We start from the raw sequence: 15,141 nt of genomic DNA, 5'->3' as shown, positions 1-15,141 counted from the left end.
ATGTGACATTTTAACGCATTACTACTCTCTAGGCATAAATTGTTTTTAGCATTATCTCAAACATCACACACTCACACAGGCATTACGATGAACCTACAGGGATTTTATGGTAGTCTTCGAAAGAATCAAATACGAAACCAAGTAATAATAACAATAATTGAATGGCGAGTGTTAGCACAGATGGCTAGACAGCTGCAGAGACTAGTTGAATTTGTTTAGTTATTGATATAGATTTGCGAGAATAAGAAATTTTTAATTAACCGATACGAGAACTGTGGAGGGATTGCGGGTCTAGGGTAAACATGGATGCCTCTTAGTGTAACGGTTTCTGTTGTAGCGCCTACCTAGCTTAGTTTTCTTTGGCCTGGCCAGGCCAGAAAATCCCCGGGAAACTCTGGCCAGCAGCTGGTCGGTGTGTATAAGTAGCAATAAACCCCAACCCACAAGTGCTGGACAAGTGCATTGTTACTAACCATTTACCATTTACCATTTACCTAGCTATACTCACATACATATTGCCTTCGATTAGGAGAGAGGAAAGAGGAGGGAGAACCCAAGCAAATCACCCACTTAAATCGCTTTAATGCCAACCACAAATCAAAAAGCTTATTGACTACTTTTAACGCAATGAATGTACTGTATATTCCACATCCTTTGCCTACCAAGCGAAACCAGCCTGGAAATAAGTATAGATCATAGATTGTAAATGGATATCAGGGGTCGCGTGGCATAACAGATCAACATAAGCTCCACAGATCCCAATATGAACCACATATATTTTAAAGACAAGTTATGGATGAGGGGGGAAATATCTTAACCTAAGCTAGAAAAGCTGTATAGATTATACAGATAAAATGGTGCTTTAGCTGAATTATTAGTAATCGTAAGACTTACCTTGATAGGGAAAACATAAATGCTCCAACTGCAACAGCAAAAGAAGACCTTATTTCACTTCTCACTCATTGGATAGATTCACATTTTTTAGCCTTAATGTTTATTAGGTGGGTGTTGATAAAGCAGTAACAATATTTTATTGATAGAACCAGCAAAACGTTTAAAACCTATTGGAAACAAAGTGTTTTTAGCTCGCAAAAATCATGCTCACACATTTCAAATACATACATACATACACTTAAATACCTACACTAGCACACAAATATACACACACACGCGTACATATTCGTGAACAATTTTAAATAACTATAAAATTTACCATATTTTTATTAAGCAAACAAATGAACAAATGAAGATACGCCCAAACAGGGCGACTTTTAAATGGAACTTTTTAAGGCTATTTCGGCAAGAATTAATTGGCGACCCAATCTCGATCGTATGTTACACAGTTTTACTTTAACGTTTTTAACGCTTTTACAAGCTTAAGAGCCAAAGATAACGTGAATTTTAAATTAACACAGGCATGTGTGAGGCAAACAGTTTTAAACTTTTCCATACTGGCTTTTCGATTTATTTAAAATTACAGTTTTTTTCCTATCGAAATAAAACTAAAACTAAAGAGCAGATTAGGGAGATTAAACAAATGTATCAAAGATTAAATTCAATATGTGAAGAAACACAAGAAAATAAAGTTTAAACGAAATGTAAAGGAACCAAAATCGAACGCTTCCCACGCAAAACCGATAATATTAAATTTTAGCAAAGTAAAAACAAAAATGGAACATTAAGAAAATATGCAAAGCGAACTTAGGTAACAATATATATATATAAAATAATTAACAATCCAAATCCAAGTACATATATTTCCAAAAATAAACATATTTTACTGACGCAAGTCATCTGATTATCCATACATCTACTTTTAAGCCATTCTACACTATATACAGAGTAATTATTTTTAAACTCAGCTAAGGTGCAAATCAATGATGAGAAAGTTCTATCGATGGAATATCTTTACTTATGCCGATATCTTTAGCACGCATTAACTAACCTATTCTGTACTCAAAACTAACTCCATACTACTCGTATTCGAAACCCTATACCAGATATTTTTACTATCGTATTACTGATGTACTGTCAACTGTATTCAAAGACACAAGCGAACATGTGAGACACATTTTGGGGGAACATTAGCAAGAACATTGCAAATTGAATTTTAAACCAACAATATTTGCCCGGCAAATATGTTAAAATTAAGCGTAAAACTAGCGAGTAAGCATAAGAATGCAATAAGAACGGTTTTTAAAAAGACTATTATACAACCTATATATATATACATATATATATATACACCAATGAATATTAAATAATAATTCAGAACGGAATACTAAGCTTTTAATGCAATAATCAAATACCACATATACTATATACATACACGTACATATAAATATATATTTTAATAATTACTTGCGGGGCAACCAAATTGAGTTAAGAGCCCCGAATTCGTATACTGTTATAGCAGAGGATGAGAGGAAAGGATATTTAGAAGAATATTTAGTAACGGCCCTCGTCCTTTCGCCCAATATAAGGGGGTTGGCGGGGGTCCGACTAATTGATTTTCCCACCTTATATAGGAATATAAACAAAAATTACTGCAGTGCCATTTTAAATAGCTTCCGATAAGAATAAATATATACATAAATATATAACGCAAGACGTAAATTGGTACATAAAGACCTAATACAGGTGGTTATTTGTTTTTGGACGCACCTACAAAAGTCCTGACTGCTTTTTTATGTGAAAACCGTACACCATATCGAGGGATTACAGCATATACAGTATACCCAACATGGAAGATCGTACAGTTTTACTGTAGAAAAGAGTTGGAACAAACATTTGGTAGCCCATCCCTTAACTTTGGCCACTGTTCATGCAATATAAATACATACAAATATAAATATATACCTATTTATGTACTAAATAATTATTATATATTGTTATGAGCAAGAGTTCAAATTGCATTATGGTTATAAAGAATACAGACAGATACACAACTATAAAAGCAAATGGAACAAAGTTGAACATATTTTGAGTGCATGAACTCTTTTTGGGAACTTTTTGAGGCTTTTTTTTGTAAGTGAAGCGAACAAAACTTCGATCGAATATCCAATGATACTAATAACAATAACAAAAGTATATAAACTCATGTAGCTAGGTATATTATCGAAAATTAATAAATCCCAAAAATATCTATATCAAAATAACAAGAATTTTAATGAACCCCGTTACATAAACAGCAAACATAAAGGCTAAAATAAAATGATAAACATTCATTCATACTTCGTACATCTAAAGAGCTTACCAATGGAAGCAGTCAAGCAGAGCAAACTAAAAATGATAATAACTAAAAAAAAAGTAATTGTTAATATTTATGCGCTTGCGACGACACAAACAAGCAAATAAACTATGTACAATGAAAATATATTTACTAACAAATGTTATTTTTAACCAAAGCCATAGTGGTCAGATCTTGGGCTCCTGCCCGAGCAACTGAACCGGTCCCTCATGTAATCTATAAATCCAAATATTTAAACTGAAACCATGCATAACAAGTATAATATCAGACATATGAGTATTTTAAATATGCCTAAGACACATTGTATACAATGACTGCTAAACCGACAAGACAAATCGTTCGCGTGAACGACAAATAATACGAATAACTCTGGTAAATAAACCCTCTCGCCAGAGGGCTGACAATATATGTACATTAAGTTAAACATTCTGCTGGCTACGAAGGGAATTAACAAACAATACACAAACTGACATCATATACATGTATGGGAATCTAAAAACACACAATAAAAGAAGTAACAGATAATAAAGGACACACAGACCAAAAACTCCTGTTTTACAATTATTCAGCGCGTGTATTTTGTGCTACTTTAAATCACTTACTAGCTAAACACACTTTCGAGTGCCGTACAAAAAACTCAACGTACAAAAACGATTACCGACTAGCTTAAAATTCTGTTCAACAAATACGAGTACACGGATTGCAAATACAACGGCGGGCCGACTACTTGTTCAGTCTTCTCTTGGCAAAGATCTGGTAGATGCCCAGGCCAGCGGATATGGTGCCAATAGCACCCACCTGCAGGGTGGACAGCTTGCCGCCCCACAAATATCCCTTCGGCAGCGTGCTGACGGCGTGCACAAAGTCGAGTGAGATCCGAACGATGGACACCATCTCCAGGCGGTGCTTGGTCAACGTTTTTACGTCCAATCTATGGATTTTTGAGGTTTCTTAGTTTTTATTGTATGTTTTCGGTTGGCGACCACTTACTCGTTTATATTTTTCGTTCGGTTCAGCTTTTCCTGATTCAGTGAAAAATTTCGCATTGTCCTAAAAGATAAAATTTAATATGAATACTCAAAATTGAAGAGTTAAACAATTCTTCTGTACCTCATGAGATTCAGGTACACCGAAAGCACCCAGAATATGGAGTTGACATTGTCCCAGTTATCCGCATTCTTGACATCCACAATCTTGTGCTCGGCCAGCCAGCACACCTTCTCGATGGGATAGTAGAGCAAATCCACGATGTTGGCCGTCACTCCCAGCACTTGCATGACGCGATCGGGCTCATTCTCGCCCAAGCCATACTCCAAAGCATATTGGATCATGGGTATGTCGTCGATGAGGCGCAAGGTGGCTCTCGCACCTGAGATCCTGGAGCTGGCGGTGGCGTATCGCTTGGCTAGATCCGGATTCCGCTTGGCATGGTAGCCAGCCACCAGTTTGGCACTGTAGCACAATGCCTTCATCACCTGAAATAGGTATTTCATTTCATATATGTAATAATTGTTCTGCGCAATTCGTTAAGCCGAGTGTTTGCTCTATCACGAGAGTTGGCATCGCTGTTTACCTTTGCCTCCTACCTGACCCCAATCGCCAGTCAGCCCTGCAATTTGTGAAATTGCTTGGTTGTCACAAACAGATAAAATACTATCAGCGATAAAAAGAATACAACGAATGCCACAATCATCTCGTGCGATGGCCGCCAACGGAGTGCTCCTGGTCGTCCTGTCGCCGGAATGGGTTGTGGGTGGTTTCATTGTTTACCCATTAAGGTTGCTTGCTTTGTCATCAATGAATTAGTTATGCAATTCGGAGAAATACTAATGTCGCTATATGACTAATTTATGTAAATATCCTATAGTATTTACAAAAGGTCGTGAACCTCCCACCCATCATTTGCCACATAATATATTAAATTATATTTTCAAATTGTTATCTCAAGCATAAAAAAAAATTGTTTGTTCTAATACATAAATGTGAAATATACACATAACTTTGAACAATAGGTTTGATTTTTCTATTAGATACCAGAACATATCTATGTTGTATCTACACTATACAATATCCCCTCTTTCCCTGTACTGTATACACTCCTTGTATATAATCTATATAATCTCGCGGCTGTGGAAATGGGTGGATCGCGTGTCTCCTGATGTAGGCGGCAGTCCAAACAAACCTTTCGTTCATAACGAATTATCCGCTTTATCTGGCAGCGGCTTAAGGGTTTGCCGGCTATAGTATTAAGCATTATCTTGACTCGATCGCCGCCGAACTGCGACTGATAAGCGGAAAGCGAAACACATAATCCATTGCGAATCAGAAAGAAGTAAGGCAAGGTCCAAACTGCTGTTGGCTTCCTTGTTCGAGACCCCCAGACCAATGCCACCATCGACGCAGCAACAACATGGAAACCTGTTGGTTCAGTTTCGATTTCAAGCGAGCCCCTCAATGGACCAGTCCAAAAAGGAAATAGAAACCAGTCAAAATGCCACGATGCATTTTTTAAATTTGCGCATACAAATTGGGAAAAACACTCGGTTGCAAACGTAAACAAACAGGTGTTTTTCCAATTAATTGGAAATTTACTCGGCTGTGCGGGCGGGGTTTCCAATCTTTTATGTTACCTTATCTCGCCCGCCATAGGAATCCATAATATCACAGAACTCGTTCACAAACTTTGTCGTGCTGCCCATAATGGCTCGTTTTTTCAAGACCAGGTACTGTTTTATATCAGGTAAAAACTCGAACTGAGATACCGCAGCGAAAACACAAGAAATTGTCGAGCGCGGTCGGGAATCCAACAACACAAACAGCTGACTTTCATCAGTGATGACAATAGCCAAATGAACTAGCTAATACTTCTGTGTTAAAGAAAAAAGCTAAAAATATAAACATAATTAATATAAATAAAATATAATATAAATATAAGCTATATATATAATTATAAGTTTAAAATTAATATATCTCAATATCAGTGGTTTTATTAAAGTGATAGCTAAAAGAGAAGCCAGATGGCCATCACTGACGAAAACAATTTTGAAAGAACAGCTGTTGCAGCCGCTTAAAATCGATGAATGCACATCGATAGGACACCCATCTCCGCTGTCAGCACTATAATCGAACGCATATCGGACGCACTGCAGGACGGGATCAGGATACGCATACAAAGACAGGTTTCAGCGAGGCTAACACGCAACGATGAGCCTGCCCAGCGCCAGCAACCACGCGCATGCTGCATCGCCCGTCTACAGCAACAGCAATAACAACAAGTCGAGTGCGAGCAGCAAAAAGACCTCCTCCAAAAACGATTTGCTACGCTGTGCCGTGGGACTCCTGCTGAAGCAGAAAAACTATGTGGTAAGTGAAGGATCTCCAAATTTTAAATTCATCAGAGTGTTCAAATATTCGTACCCGCAGAGCAACGAACGATTTCGGCGGTCGGATTTTCTGTTGCTGCAAAACAAACAGCAGTTTGCTGTCAACAAAATGCTGGACACGGATCTGCACGGTGGCAATAGCTTCACCTTTTCAAATGTCCAGGTTATCACCAACAACCAACACACCGTGGACCAGCAGTTTGGGCGGTTTTCGCAGTTCGTGGAGGCCCAGGCCGAGCCGCTGCGTCTGGAAATGAAGCGCTTTTATGGACCCATGCTGTGCCACTTCTATTTGGATCTGCTCAAGGCTCGCGAACCGCGTGGCGCTGTGGAGCTGTTGCGTAAATATGCTCACTTGGTGGCCCCCGTGGATATGTACGATGCACCACCACCCACCAAGATCAACGGCTGCTCCACTACGGCCAATGAGACCACTTTTAACATACGCTTCGCCAAGGAAGCCCAGGACACTGGGGACACGGAACTGGACTACTTTATGCGCCTGGTGCAGATCCTGAGTGGCTACACACGGCTCGAGGCAGCAGAGTCGGATGACACAGTGGCCCATTTTCGATCTTCAAAGTACGAACTACATACTACAGCCCTAGTTGTTGATAGGATATGCGCTTATCTCCAACGACGGGGCCACGTTTTAATTATGAATCTACTCTACACCTGGCTGCATGTCCATATAGTGGAGAATGAGCAGCGCGCCTTTAGTGAGGATCACCTGCTTGGCTTGACGGATGACCTGGAAGGTGAGGATGCAGAGGACGATGTTGTTTCCAAACCAGCAGTAACCCTTAATACCCGCGGAGACATAAGACCAAGCAAGTCACTCACTGAAAAGTCGAACCGAAAACGACCCGCCGAGGAGCCAAACATTAAGCTAGAAACAGAAATCAAACAGGAGGTAGATCCGGATGAATCTGCAGAGCTTAGCAAAATACAACAGAATATAGACGCCAGCCTGGACACCCTTAAATCGGCCACTGAACAGATACTCAAATCTCAGGTGGAGTTGCCGCGATTTCTCAGAATCAGCGAACGTTCTCGGGGCCTCACCTCCGCCCATCTGGATCCCAGTGAGTGCCACATGTTAGCCGGGTTCGACAATTCTGCCGTTCAGCTGTGGCAGTTAAACCAGAGCAACTACCGCGGCAAGAGCTTCTACAGACGCTATCCGCAAGTGCGGTGTCCCTGGGAGCTGAACAATTGCGCGAATGAAGAGGAGGAGGAGGCGGATGAGGACAGCAGCGATGAGGATATCAAGTGCTCTGAGGAGGAGAGACGGGAACGCAACAGGGCCCGACATTGCAAGTATGCTGATAACTCCTAGTAAGTTCGTCTTCCAGGTTTAGTATTGGTTTTCTTTTTCAATTTTTAATCAACTAAAGTTATTTTTAATTAGCAACGAATACGGCGGATTTCAGCTGCGAGGTCATACAAAAGGAGTCACCGATGTGCGCTTCTCCGCCCACTACCCACTCATGTATAGTGTGTCCAAGGACGCAACCATGCGGTGCTGGCGTGCCCACAACCTGCACTGCGCCGCCATATACAGAAGTCACAACTACCCAATTTGGTGCTTGGACGAGAGTCCAGTGGGCCAATACGTGGTAACGGGCTCCAAGGATTTGAGTGCGCGCCTCTGGTCGCTAGAGAAGGAACATGCGCTCATAATTTATGCCGGCCATACACAGGATGTTGAGGTTTGTTTAACCAAAAAAGTCTTACAACTTTTAGTTATTTATATTTTTTGGACAGTGCGTTGCGTTCCATCCGAATGGCAACTACATAGCCACGGGATCGGCAGATCACTCCGTTCGCCTATGGTGTGCAACCAGCGGCAAACTGATGCGTGTCTTTGCCGACTGCCGTCAGGCGGTGACCCAGCTGGCCTTTAGCCCAGATGGAAAGATGTTGGCTGCCGCCGGAGAGGAAACGAAGGTGCGGATATTCGACTTGGCTGCCGGAGCACAGCTGGCTGAGCTCAAGGATCACTCGGCGAGCATTAGTTCTCTTTCCTGGAGCACGCACAATAGGCACCTGGCCACAGCGTGCAACGATGGTACACTGCGATTGTGGGACATAAAGAAACTATCGCCCATGAGGTTAGTTATATTTGTGGAATAAAAACGGAGCAATTTGTTAATATTAATGATGATTTATTTTTGGTTGCTCCACAGCGACAACAGTAGTGCTGGAAGCTCATCATCGGCTACAACGAATCGTGTGCTTACTCTCAATAGTTCCTGCCAGCGCTTGGTCGATGTTTTTTACGGGACCAGCAAGACGCTCTACTGCATCGGCACTTGAAGAAAACGGTTGAAGGTCCAGCCCGAATTTTGACTTTCTAGTGACGACTTATGTTTGAAAATAATTTATTTGTAATAAGTTGTATAATATTATTGTTACTATCGTGTGAAACAATTCTTTATATAAATAATTCTTTCGATTCAACAATCCGTGGTGTTGTTAAACAAGATTGATCTTTGAAAGCTGTTAGCTTTCTTGTGAAAAACGAGTTGGTTACAGTGTAATGCCTTTACCTGCATCGGCTACAGCTAAAAAATGTCTTTCAAAATGAAGTGGCATGGCATAAGTAATGAGTGACCAATTTCCATAAAAGTTAAAAAATGTGTAAATATTAAAAATAAGACGAGCATTACAGTCCAGAGTAATCGAATTTCAATTATGTATTGTACCAGTTGAAGTGATTTTTTTTAATATAATAACATTTTACCCAAAACCTAAAAGTGTGCATAACTAAATAAATCTAAAGGTATCAAAAAAATATAGAATTTTTTGATCGAATTTAATTAGCGATGCATTGAGACATTTTACTGTTCTTCAATAATTTAGGTAGTTTCATATAGGTTTAGGATTGTGTAAATACATTTATATACAATTATTTAGCTTGGAACCTCTATGATTTTGGACATACGCACAGCCCTTTTGAACAAAGAACATTGAACTTATTTTTAAAATAGTGTTGGAGTGATCAGCCTTCTGATCGTAAGTTACATGCAATGAATCAATTGAACCACTATAATCAAATATCTTAACTTATGTAAATGAGCTTGTCTACGACGCAGCGGGATGCAACAAAAGCTTTATCTTTATCCTGTTGGCTTAAATATAATGACTTATACAGCGTAATGAAAGAGGGCAGAACGTGAATAAATAATAAATAGCATGCATATCGTACGCATGTCGACAGCAGCAGGTTGATTCCACAGCGCACTGGGAAGCAGAAGGTCTAGTATCACATGGTCACTTTATGCAGAACTGAAAGTCCTTGCCAATAAAGTTGGGAGGTAATCCCACCGTGAATGCCTGATAGATCGAGTTTGCTGCTACTGCTGCTGCTTAAGTTGTTGCTGAAGAAGTTGAGTATAAGATTGTAGCTATAATGAGTAAACGCATTTATCGTTTAAGACGTCCGCGCATAAACTGCAAGGTCTTCGCCATTAGAGGTGCCTTCTTGGATCGCGCTGGTCCAGCACCTTTTCAATAAAATTGATAGGTAATTATCATTCTTAACCACTATCATTACAATACTTACCCACTTGGGCCGTGTCCCTGGCAGCGGCCAGCACACGTAGTCGGGCATCGCCCACCTTGGCTGCATTTGGAGTCACGCTGGACAAGGCGGCCACTCGGGCGGCTGGAGTGGCAATGAGCTTGCCCTTGGTGCCATATTGCTCTTGCTTGCGCTGCACACTGCGCGGCGGCTTCACCATTGAGTCCACAAAGGCCAATTGCGTCTTGCGCACAGGCGCCTCGCTTATCTTTTGCGATGCCTTAATGCTCTCGGCCAGAATGCTAAGTTTGCGATCCTTTTCCTCTTGGCAGCGCTAGAACGAAATTTTTGTGTCAGCATAGTTTGTGCATTAGCTTAGGGTCTGCGTCGCTACCAAAAACATTTCGCGCCACGTTTCCATCTCTTCACGCCGTTGACTGCGACAGTGACGTTGGACATGTTGTTGCCATAGGACATCACTGTCATCCATCAAATAAGGATTGTACTCCTCAAAGTTAAGCAGCTGCTGGGGGGTAGCGCGCTCCAAAACGGGACGTAGGACCTCAAACGGAACGCCACCCGTGTACTCCAGTGCTGAAAAAGAATTAAGATGGTTATTTACATTCAATATGACCATTAGTGAGATCTTACCATCAATGTTCTTTTGCAGCACGCGGATGCAGAGATCAAAAAGGGAAGGGACCTGCAGGATCTGACCAGTTCTCACACCCGAATAGATCTTGGTACTACAAAGTATAGAAAGTTGTTATACTTTGTGCATAGCATTATCATATTCTAGCTCACCGCATAGTTTTGGAGGAGATGCCCTGCGCTAGAGCTTCTGACTCATTAAAGTATCGTGATGCTTGCGCCTTTTGTGTGCCACCCTGGTTAAAGACAACGTCCATAACTGTCTGATTTAATGGTAAGGGCTTGTAGTTATTGGATATGGTGGGAAGTTCTAGTGCAATGTTTGGATCCAAGGGCTCCAGCTTAGCTGTGGACGCCAACAGTTCGGGTTTCTAAAGGATAATCATATGTGACCACAACTTATAAAAATGAATATCTAATAATTACTTTGGAGGTCGGTCGACTGCTGGTCGAGAGGGCCTCTTTGGATGATCCAGCAGTCGTAGGTGCTGACGAGGAAGGGGCTGCAGTTGGCTTGGCGACAAACTTGCTCTTGCTGTTGCTGCTGCTCTTCTTGCTACTTATGGGTATGTTTAGCAGACCAAGAACATCGTCAAAATTTGCGCCCATGCTGGAGTCAAAACCATCAGCGGAATCTTCCTCAGATTTCGACTTAACTTTGGGTATCTTTGCCTTTTGAGACTCCTCCTCGTGGCGTGGGGGACTATGGGAGCGCTTTGATGACTTGGAGGACGATGATTTGTGTTTGCTTGACTTGTCTTTGACTTCCTTTAAATCGCTGTGCGAAGTCTTGTCCTGAAAAAGAACGCATAAAGACATCAAGCAGTTTTGATCAAGAGGAAAGCTTACCTTTTCGTGCTTGCTTTTGGTGTGTTCGCTCTTGTGGCTCTCGGATTTGCTGCTCTTGTGACTGCTACTGGATTTGCTGGAATCCTTTGGCTTGTGCTCGCCATTTGACTTCCTTTCTCTGTGCTCCTTAGTTTCCTTCTGGCCCTCCCGATCTTTATCCCTATCCTTGGACTTGTCGTGACGAGTGCTCTTGTGCTTCTTATCCGAGTCAGACCTACTCTTGGAGTGAGATCGGCTGCTGCTGCTACGCTCATGCTTGGAGCCCTTGGCATGCTTTGACTTGTGCTTGCTGGTGTGTAAGTCTTCGCCGCTGGATGAGTTGCCGCCCTTGTTCTCCTGGTCGGGATCCTCGTCGCTGGACTTGGTCTTGACTGAGTCCTCTTCGTTGTGTCTGGCTGTGGGCGTAGATGCGATCGAAGGGTCCTCCTTCGCCACCATAGCCTTCCACTTGGTTACCAGCGTCTTGGCCGCTACGCCAACTTCCCCGCTGATCTTGCGCAGGGCATTCACCGTCTTGCCAATTCCAGTTTCCTGCAGGTGCTCGAATTTGATCGGCAGGTTGAACAGCTTGGTGATGCAGTGCAGCAGCTGCTCGGCGGGAGTTCAGGTAGCGAAAGAGGTGATTAAGAAAGATTAGCAAAAGACCGTGTGAGTGAAAGGTCAGCAGAAAAGAAGAGCGACTTGAAGTCGAGAAAAGTGACCTTGGCGGACGTGCATATGTATGCGAATTTCACAAGGTTAAGCAAGGGAAATTCAGCCAGGTCAGGTACATAGGGGTGATTACATGGTTAGGAAAATGAGGGACTTAAATGAAAAGAAGGCAGTAAGCAGCGGATCAAAAGGGATGCGATGGCGGTGCGAGGTAAGGGAATAGCTCACCCGTTGTTCGTCCTCGCCGTGCTTCTCAATGCTGCGCTGGTAGTGGCGCACCACGTCCAGCAGATTGCTGGTGGAGGCCATCGCGTCGTCCGAAAGTATTCCACGCGAAATGAAATGAAAAAATGGCACGCAGGCAGACTTTGTCGTCTCTTCCCGTTTTCTTTTTCACTTTCAGTTTACTGATTTTTTTTTAGGGAATCCAGGTAAACACACGCACGCTAGGGCACACACACGCACAGGCACAAGTGCACACACACACGCGGAGAAGCCTCTGGTCGTGAGGCTTTAAGTTCTTTTCAACAGCATTACGGGCCTTTATAATAATACATTCGATTTTTGCTTTTGCCAGGCCAGCAGCGTTGGAAACTAAATGAGATTTGCTTTTGACTGCGTGGCGTTTGTCAACACTGGCCGAACAGCTGTCGGCCAGAGTTGCCCTACGTCACAGTAGGCTTTTACCAAAGACACTAGAATAATATTAATAATAATTCAACCGTGATAATACAAATAATAAACATGTCCAAATCATCTATAAAAACTTAAAATAAAATCAAAAATCTTGTTAATTACGTTTGACCACCAGCATATGCTTTGATCGTGGTCTTGTGTCGTGTGGCTACCCTGGCCACAATAGTTATCGGATATCGATTTTACTTGCGACCGCTGTTTCTTAAGGCGTCTCTTTGGTTTTGTGTTTGTGATTATTGTTTGGCGCCGTTATTTGTTTATTACTGACTATTATTGATTGCCCACGATGTCCGACGACGACTGCGATATATTCAGTGCTGCTCGCAAGCGGATACCCGAAATAGGTTTGCTTTAAACTGAAGAAATCCAAGACTTTCCTCATACCTTTCCTTCTGCCGTTTCCTTTGTCAGCTTTGCCCAAGGAATCTTACAATCTTGGCAATGATTCCTTCTCCAAGGAGGTGGACTACGATTTCATTGAAGACCTCCCCAAGAAATCAACTAAAACTGGCAAACGAAAGAACCCTGCAGCGACGCGGGAAAATCCACCGAAAAGTCAGGAGGATGCTTCGCCCCCAAAACAGGCTGGGGAGCCAGAAAAGGATGCGAGGAAAGAGCGCTCCCTATCACCGGTATCCCTGTTGATACTGGAGATGGAAAAGAAAAATGTGGAGAAGGACGCCAAAGAAAATGAACTTGGTCCCGTGGCCAGACGCACACGGTCATCGTTAAATAAGACAAAAATTGCGCCACCATCACCACCACCTGTTTCAGCGACTGTGGAGGTGCCCACACAGGTGAAACCTAAGAAGCGCGGCAAAAAGAAGAGAACATCGCTGACAACTACAACCAACAACTCTGTTTCGGTGGAGGCCTCATTGCCAAGCATTGTGGGTTTAAGTTTAATATTTCGAATAGAGAATAGTATTTTCTAATCTCTTCATATTCTTAGCACTTATATCAGAACAAGGACCACACTAGCAGACGGCAGACAGTGGCCGAAGTTGCAGCGCGTTCCAAAGTGGTGGACAGTATTGATATGGTATCTGCGGTGGCTCCCCGAGTGGAGGGCTTTGTAAGTCCCTAGAAAATAGTTGTACTATTCAATAAGGCTAATAATATACTTATTTCTTCATAGTTTAATCTAGACTCTGAAGACGAGGGTGAAGAAGAGGCTCCTCCTGTCGTAGAGGAAGAAAATATTTTTGATAACGATAATCCCACAATAGAAGTAGCTTTGTCGTGGTAAGTTATAATATATTTTTCTTTTTTCGTGATTAATATAACATTTTCATGCAGGCTTGGCGAGATCCAGATTTATAAATTGCGGCAGCACCAAAAGTTTAAGCATCTGTTCAAGGAGTTAGCATCACGCAATGGGTTAGATGAGAATGATATAACGGTGGATATGTACTATAACTTCGTTGGACCGGAGGATACGCCGCACAGCATTGGTCTCAAATCATTTCATACGCTCAGTAGGTGTTCTCTATTTAGAAATATATTTTTATTTGCAAATTACACACCTATTCAACAGCTGGCCATCTAACAAAGAGCCAGAATAATAACCACGTGGCTGCCAAGAATGACTACAATCCAGAAGCTCTTTGCCGGAAACCTAAGAAGTTTCAAGTTAAAGTCCAGGCGGATAAATGGAAGTATCCTTTGGTGATACCCATGAAGAAAACCGATAATTTTAAAATCCTATTTATTAAGTGTGCTGAAGAGTTGAACTGTGATCCCCGATCCATTAAATTGTTGTAAGTACTATAAGCTGGGAAAAGTAGAGACAATCCACTGAATTTGAGTTTCTTTCAGTTTTGACGGTGACGTGCTGGATCCGAATGATACGCCCAATAACCAGGATATGGAGGGCAACGAAGTTATAGATCTTAAAATAAAGGCTTAAATTTTGAGCAAACCTATCTATTAAGCCAAAAATATTTGAAAAAAATTATATTAATGTTTTGTTTACGATTAGTTAATTGCTGTGCAAGATTTATTTTATTATCGAATGTATGATTGAATGTTTCAAATTTTCTTTGTACTTTTATTTGTTTTACTTGGGATGATTTTTGGAATATATTATTTGTTCTGCTACATTGCAGTCACAAAATTCCATTACATTGCATTCA

At 41.6% G+C, this 15,141-nt stretch overlaps 4 protein-coding genes across 6 annotated transcripts; 2 read left to right on the top strand and 2 right to left on the bottom strand.

Moving 5' to 3' along the window:
- Nucleotides 1-3,798: 3,798 nt before the first annotated feature.
- Nucleotides 3,799-6,076, bottom strand: LOC6729214 (peroxisomal membrane protein 11C). 2 transcript variants are annotated; one of them, XM_002104499.4, is made up of 4 exons: nucleotides 5,881-6,076; nucleotides 4,361-4,725; nucleotides 4,241-4,300; nucleotides 3,799-4,181 (listed from the first exon to the last, which is right to left on the bottom strand). In XM_002104499.4, exons 1-4 carry the CDS (start codon nucleotides 5,947-5,949, stop codon nucleotides 3,974-3,976), a joined length of 702 nt encoding a protein of 233 aa, XP_002104535.1. In that variant the 5' UTR covers nucleotides 5,950-6,076; the 3' UTR covers nucleotides 3,799-3,973. The 2 variants fall into 2 exon arrangements, with proteins under 2 accessions (XP_002104535.1, XP_016035867.2); XM_016177330.3 differs by lacking the exon at nucleotides 5,881-6,076 and adding an exon at nucleotides 5,433-5,542.
- Nucleotides 6,077-6,331: 255 nt separating this feature from the next.
- Nucleotides 6,332-9,099, top strand: LOC6729213 (transcription initiation factor TFIID subunit 5). The gene is made up of 5 exons (XM_002104498.4): nucleotides 6,332-6,613; nucleotides 6,674-7,971; nucleotides 8,045-8,345; nucleotides 8,401-8,747; nucleotides 8,823-9,099. The coding sequence occupies exons 1-5, from the start codon at nucleotides 6,455-6,457 to the stop codon at nucleotides 8,950-8,952; spliced, it is 2,235 nt and encodes a 744-aa protein (XP_002104534.1). The 5' UTR covers nucleotides 6,332-6,454; the 3' UTR covers nucleotides 8,953-9,099.
- A 333-nt stretch (nucleotides 9,100-9,432) lies between these two features.
- On the bottom strand, nucleotides 9,433-12,954 carry LOC6729212 (transcription elongation factor B polypeptide 3). Its single transcript, XM_002104497.4, has 8 exons — nucleotides 12,539-12,954; nucleotides 11,660-12,247; nucleotides 11,237-11,605; nucleotides 10,964-11,181; nucleotides 10,811-10,905; nucleotides 10,554-10,753; nucleotides 10,202-10,493; nucleotides 9,433-10,142 (listed from the first exon to the last, which is right to left on the bottom strand). The coding sequence occupies exons 1-8, from the start codon at nucleotides 12,617-12,619 to the stop codon at nucleotides 10,063-10,065; spliced, it is 1,923 nt and encodes a 640-aa protein (XP_002104533.1). The 5' UTR covers nucleotides 12,620-12,954; the 3' UTR covers nucleotides 9,433-10,062.
- A 38-nt stretch (nucleotides 12,955-12,992) lies between these two features.
- On the top strand, nucleotides 12,993-15,053 carry LOC6729211 (uncharacterized protein CG4449). 2 transcript variants are annotated; one of them, XM_002104496.2, is made up of 7 exons: nucleotides 12,993-13,350; nucleotides 13,418-13,896; nucleotides 13,959-14,081; nucleotides 14,145-14,251; nucleotides 14,306-14,484; nucleotides 14,544-14,766; nucleotides 14,825-15,053. In XM_002104496.2, the coding sequence occupies exons 1-7, from the start codon at nucleotides 13,293-13,295 to the stop codon at nucleotides 14,913-14,915; spliced, it is 1,260 nt and encodes a 419-aa protein (XP_002104532.1). In that variant the 5' UTR covers nucleotides 12,993-13,292; the 3' UTR covers nucleotides 14,916-15,053. The 2 variants fall into 2 exon arrangements, with proteins under 2 accessions (XP_002104532.1, XP_016035865.1); XM_016174886.1 differs by having other exon boundaries at nucleotides 13,418-13,902.
- The last annotated feature ends 88 nt before the right edge of the window (nucleotides 15,054-15,141 follow it).

This window comes from Drosophila simulans, chromosome 3R (genome assembly GCF_016746395.2).
Source record: "Drosophila simulans strain w501 chromosome 3R, Prin_Dsim_3.1, whole genome shotgun sequence".
Taxonomy (NCBI): Eukaryota; Metazoa; Arthropoda; class Insecta; order Diptera; family Drosophilidae; genus Drosophila; species Drosophila simulans.
Note: the sequence above shows the minus strand (reverse complement) of the source record. Positions and strands in the feature narration are given on the sequence as shown.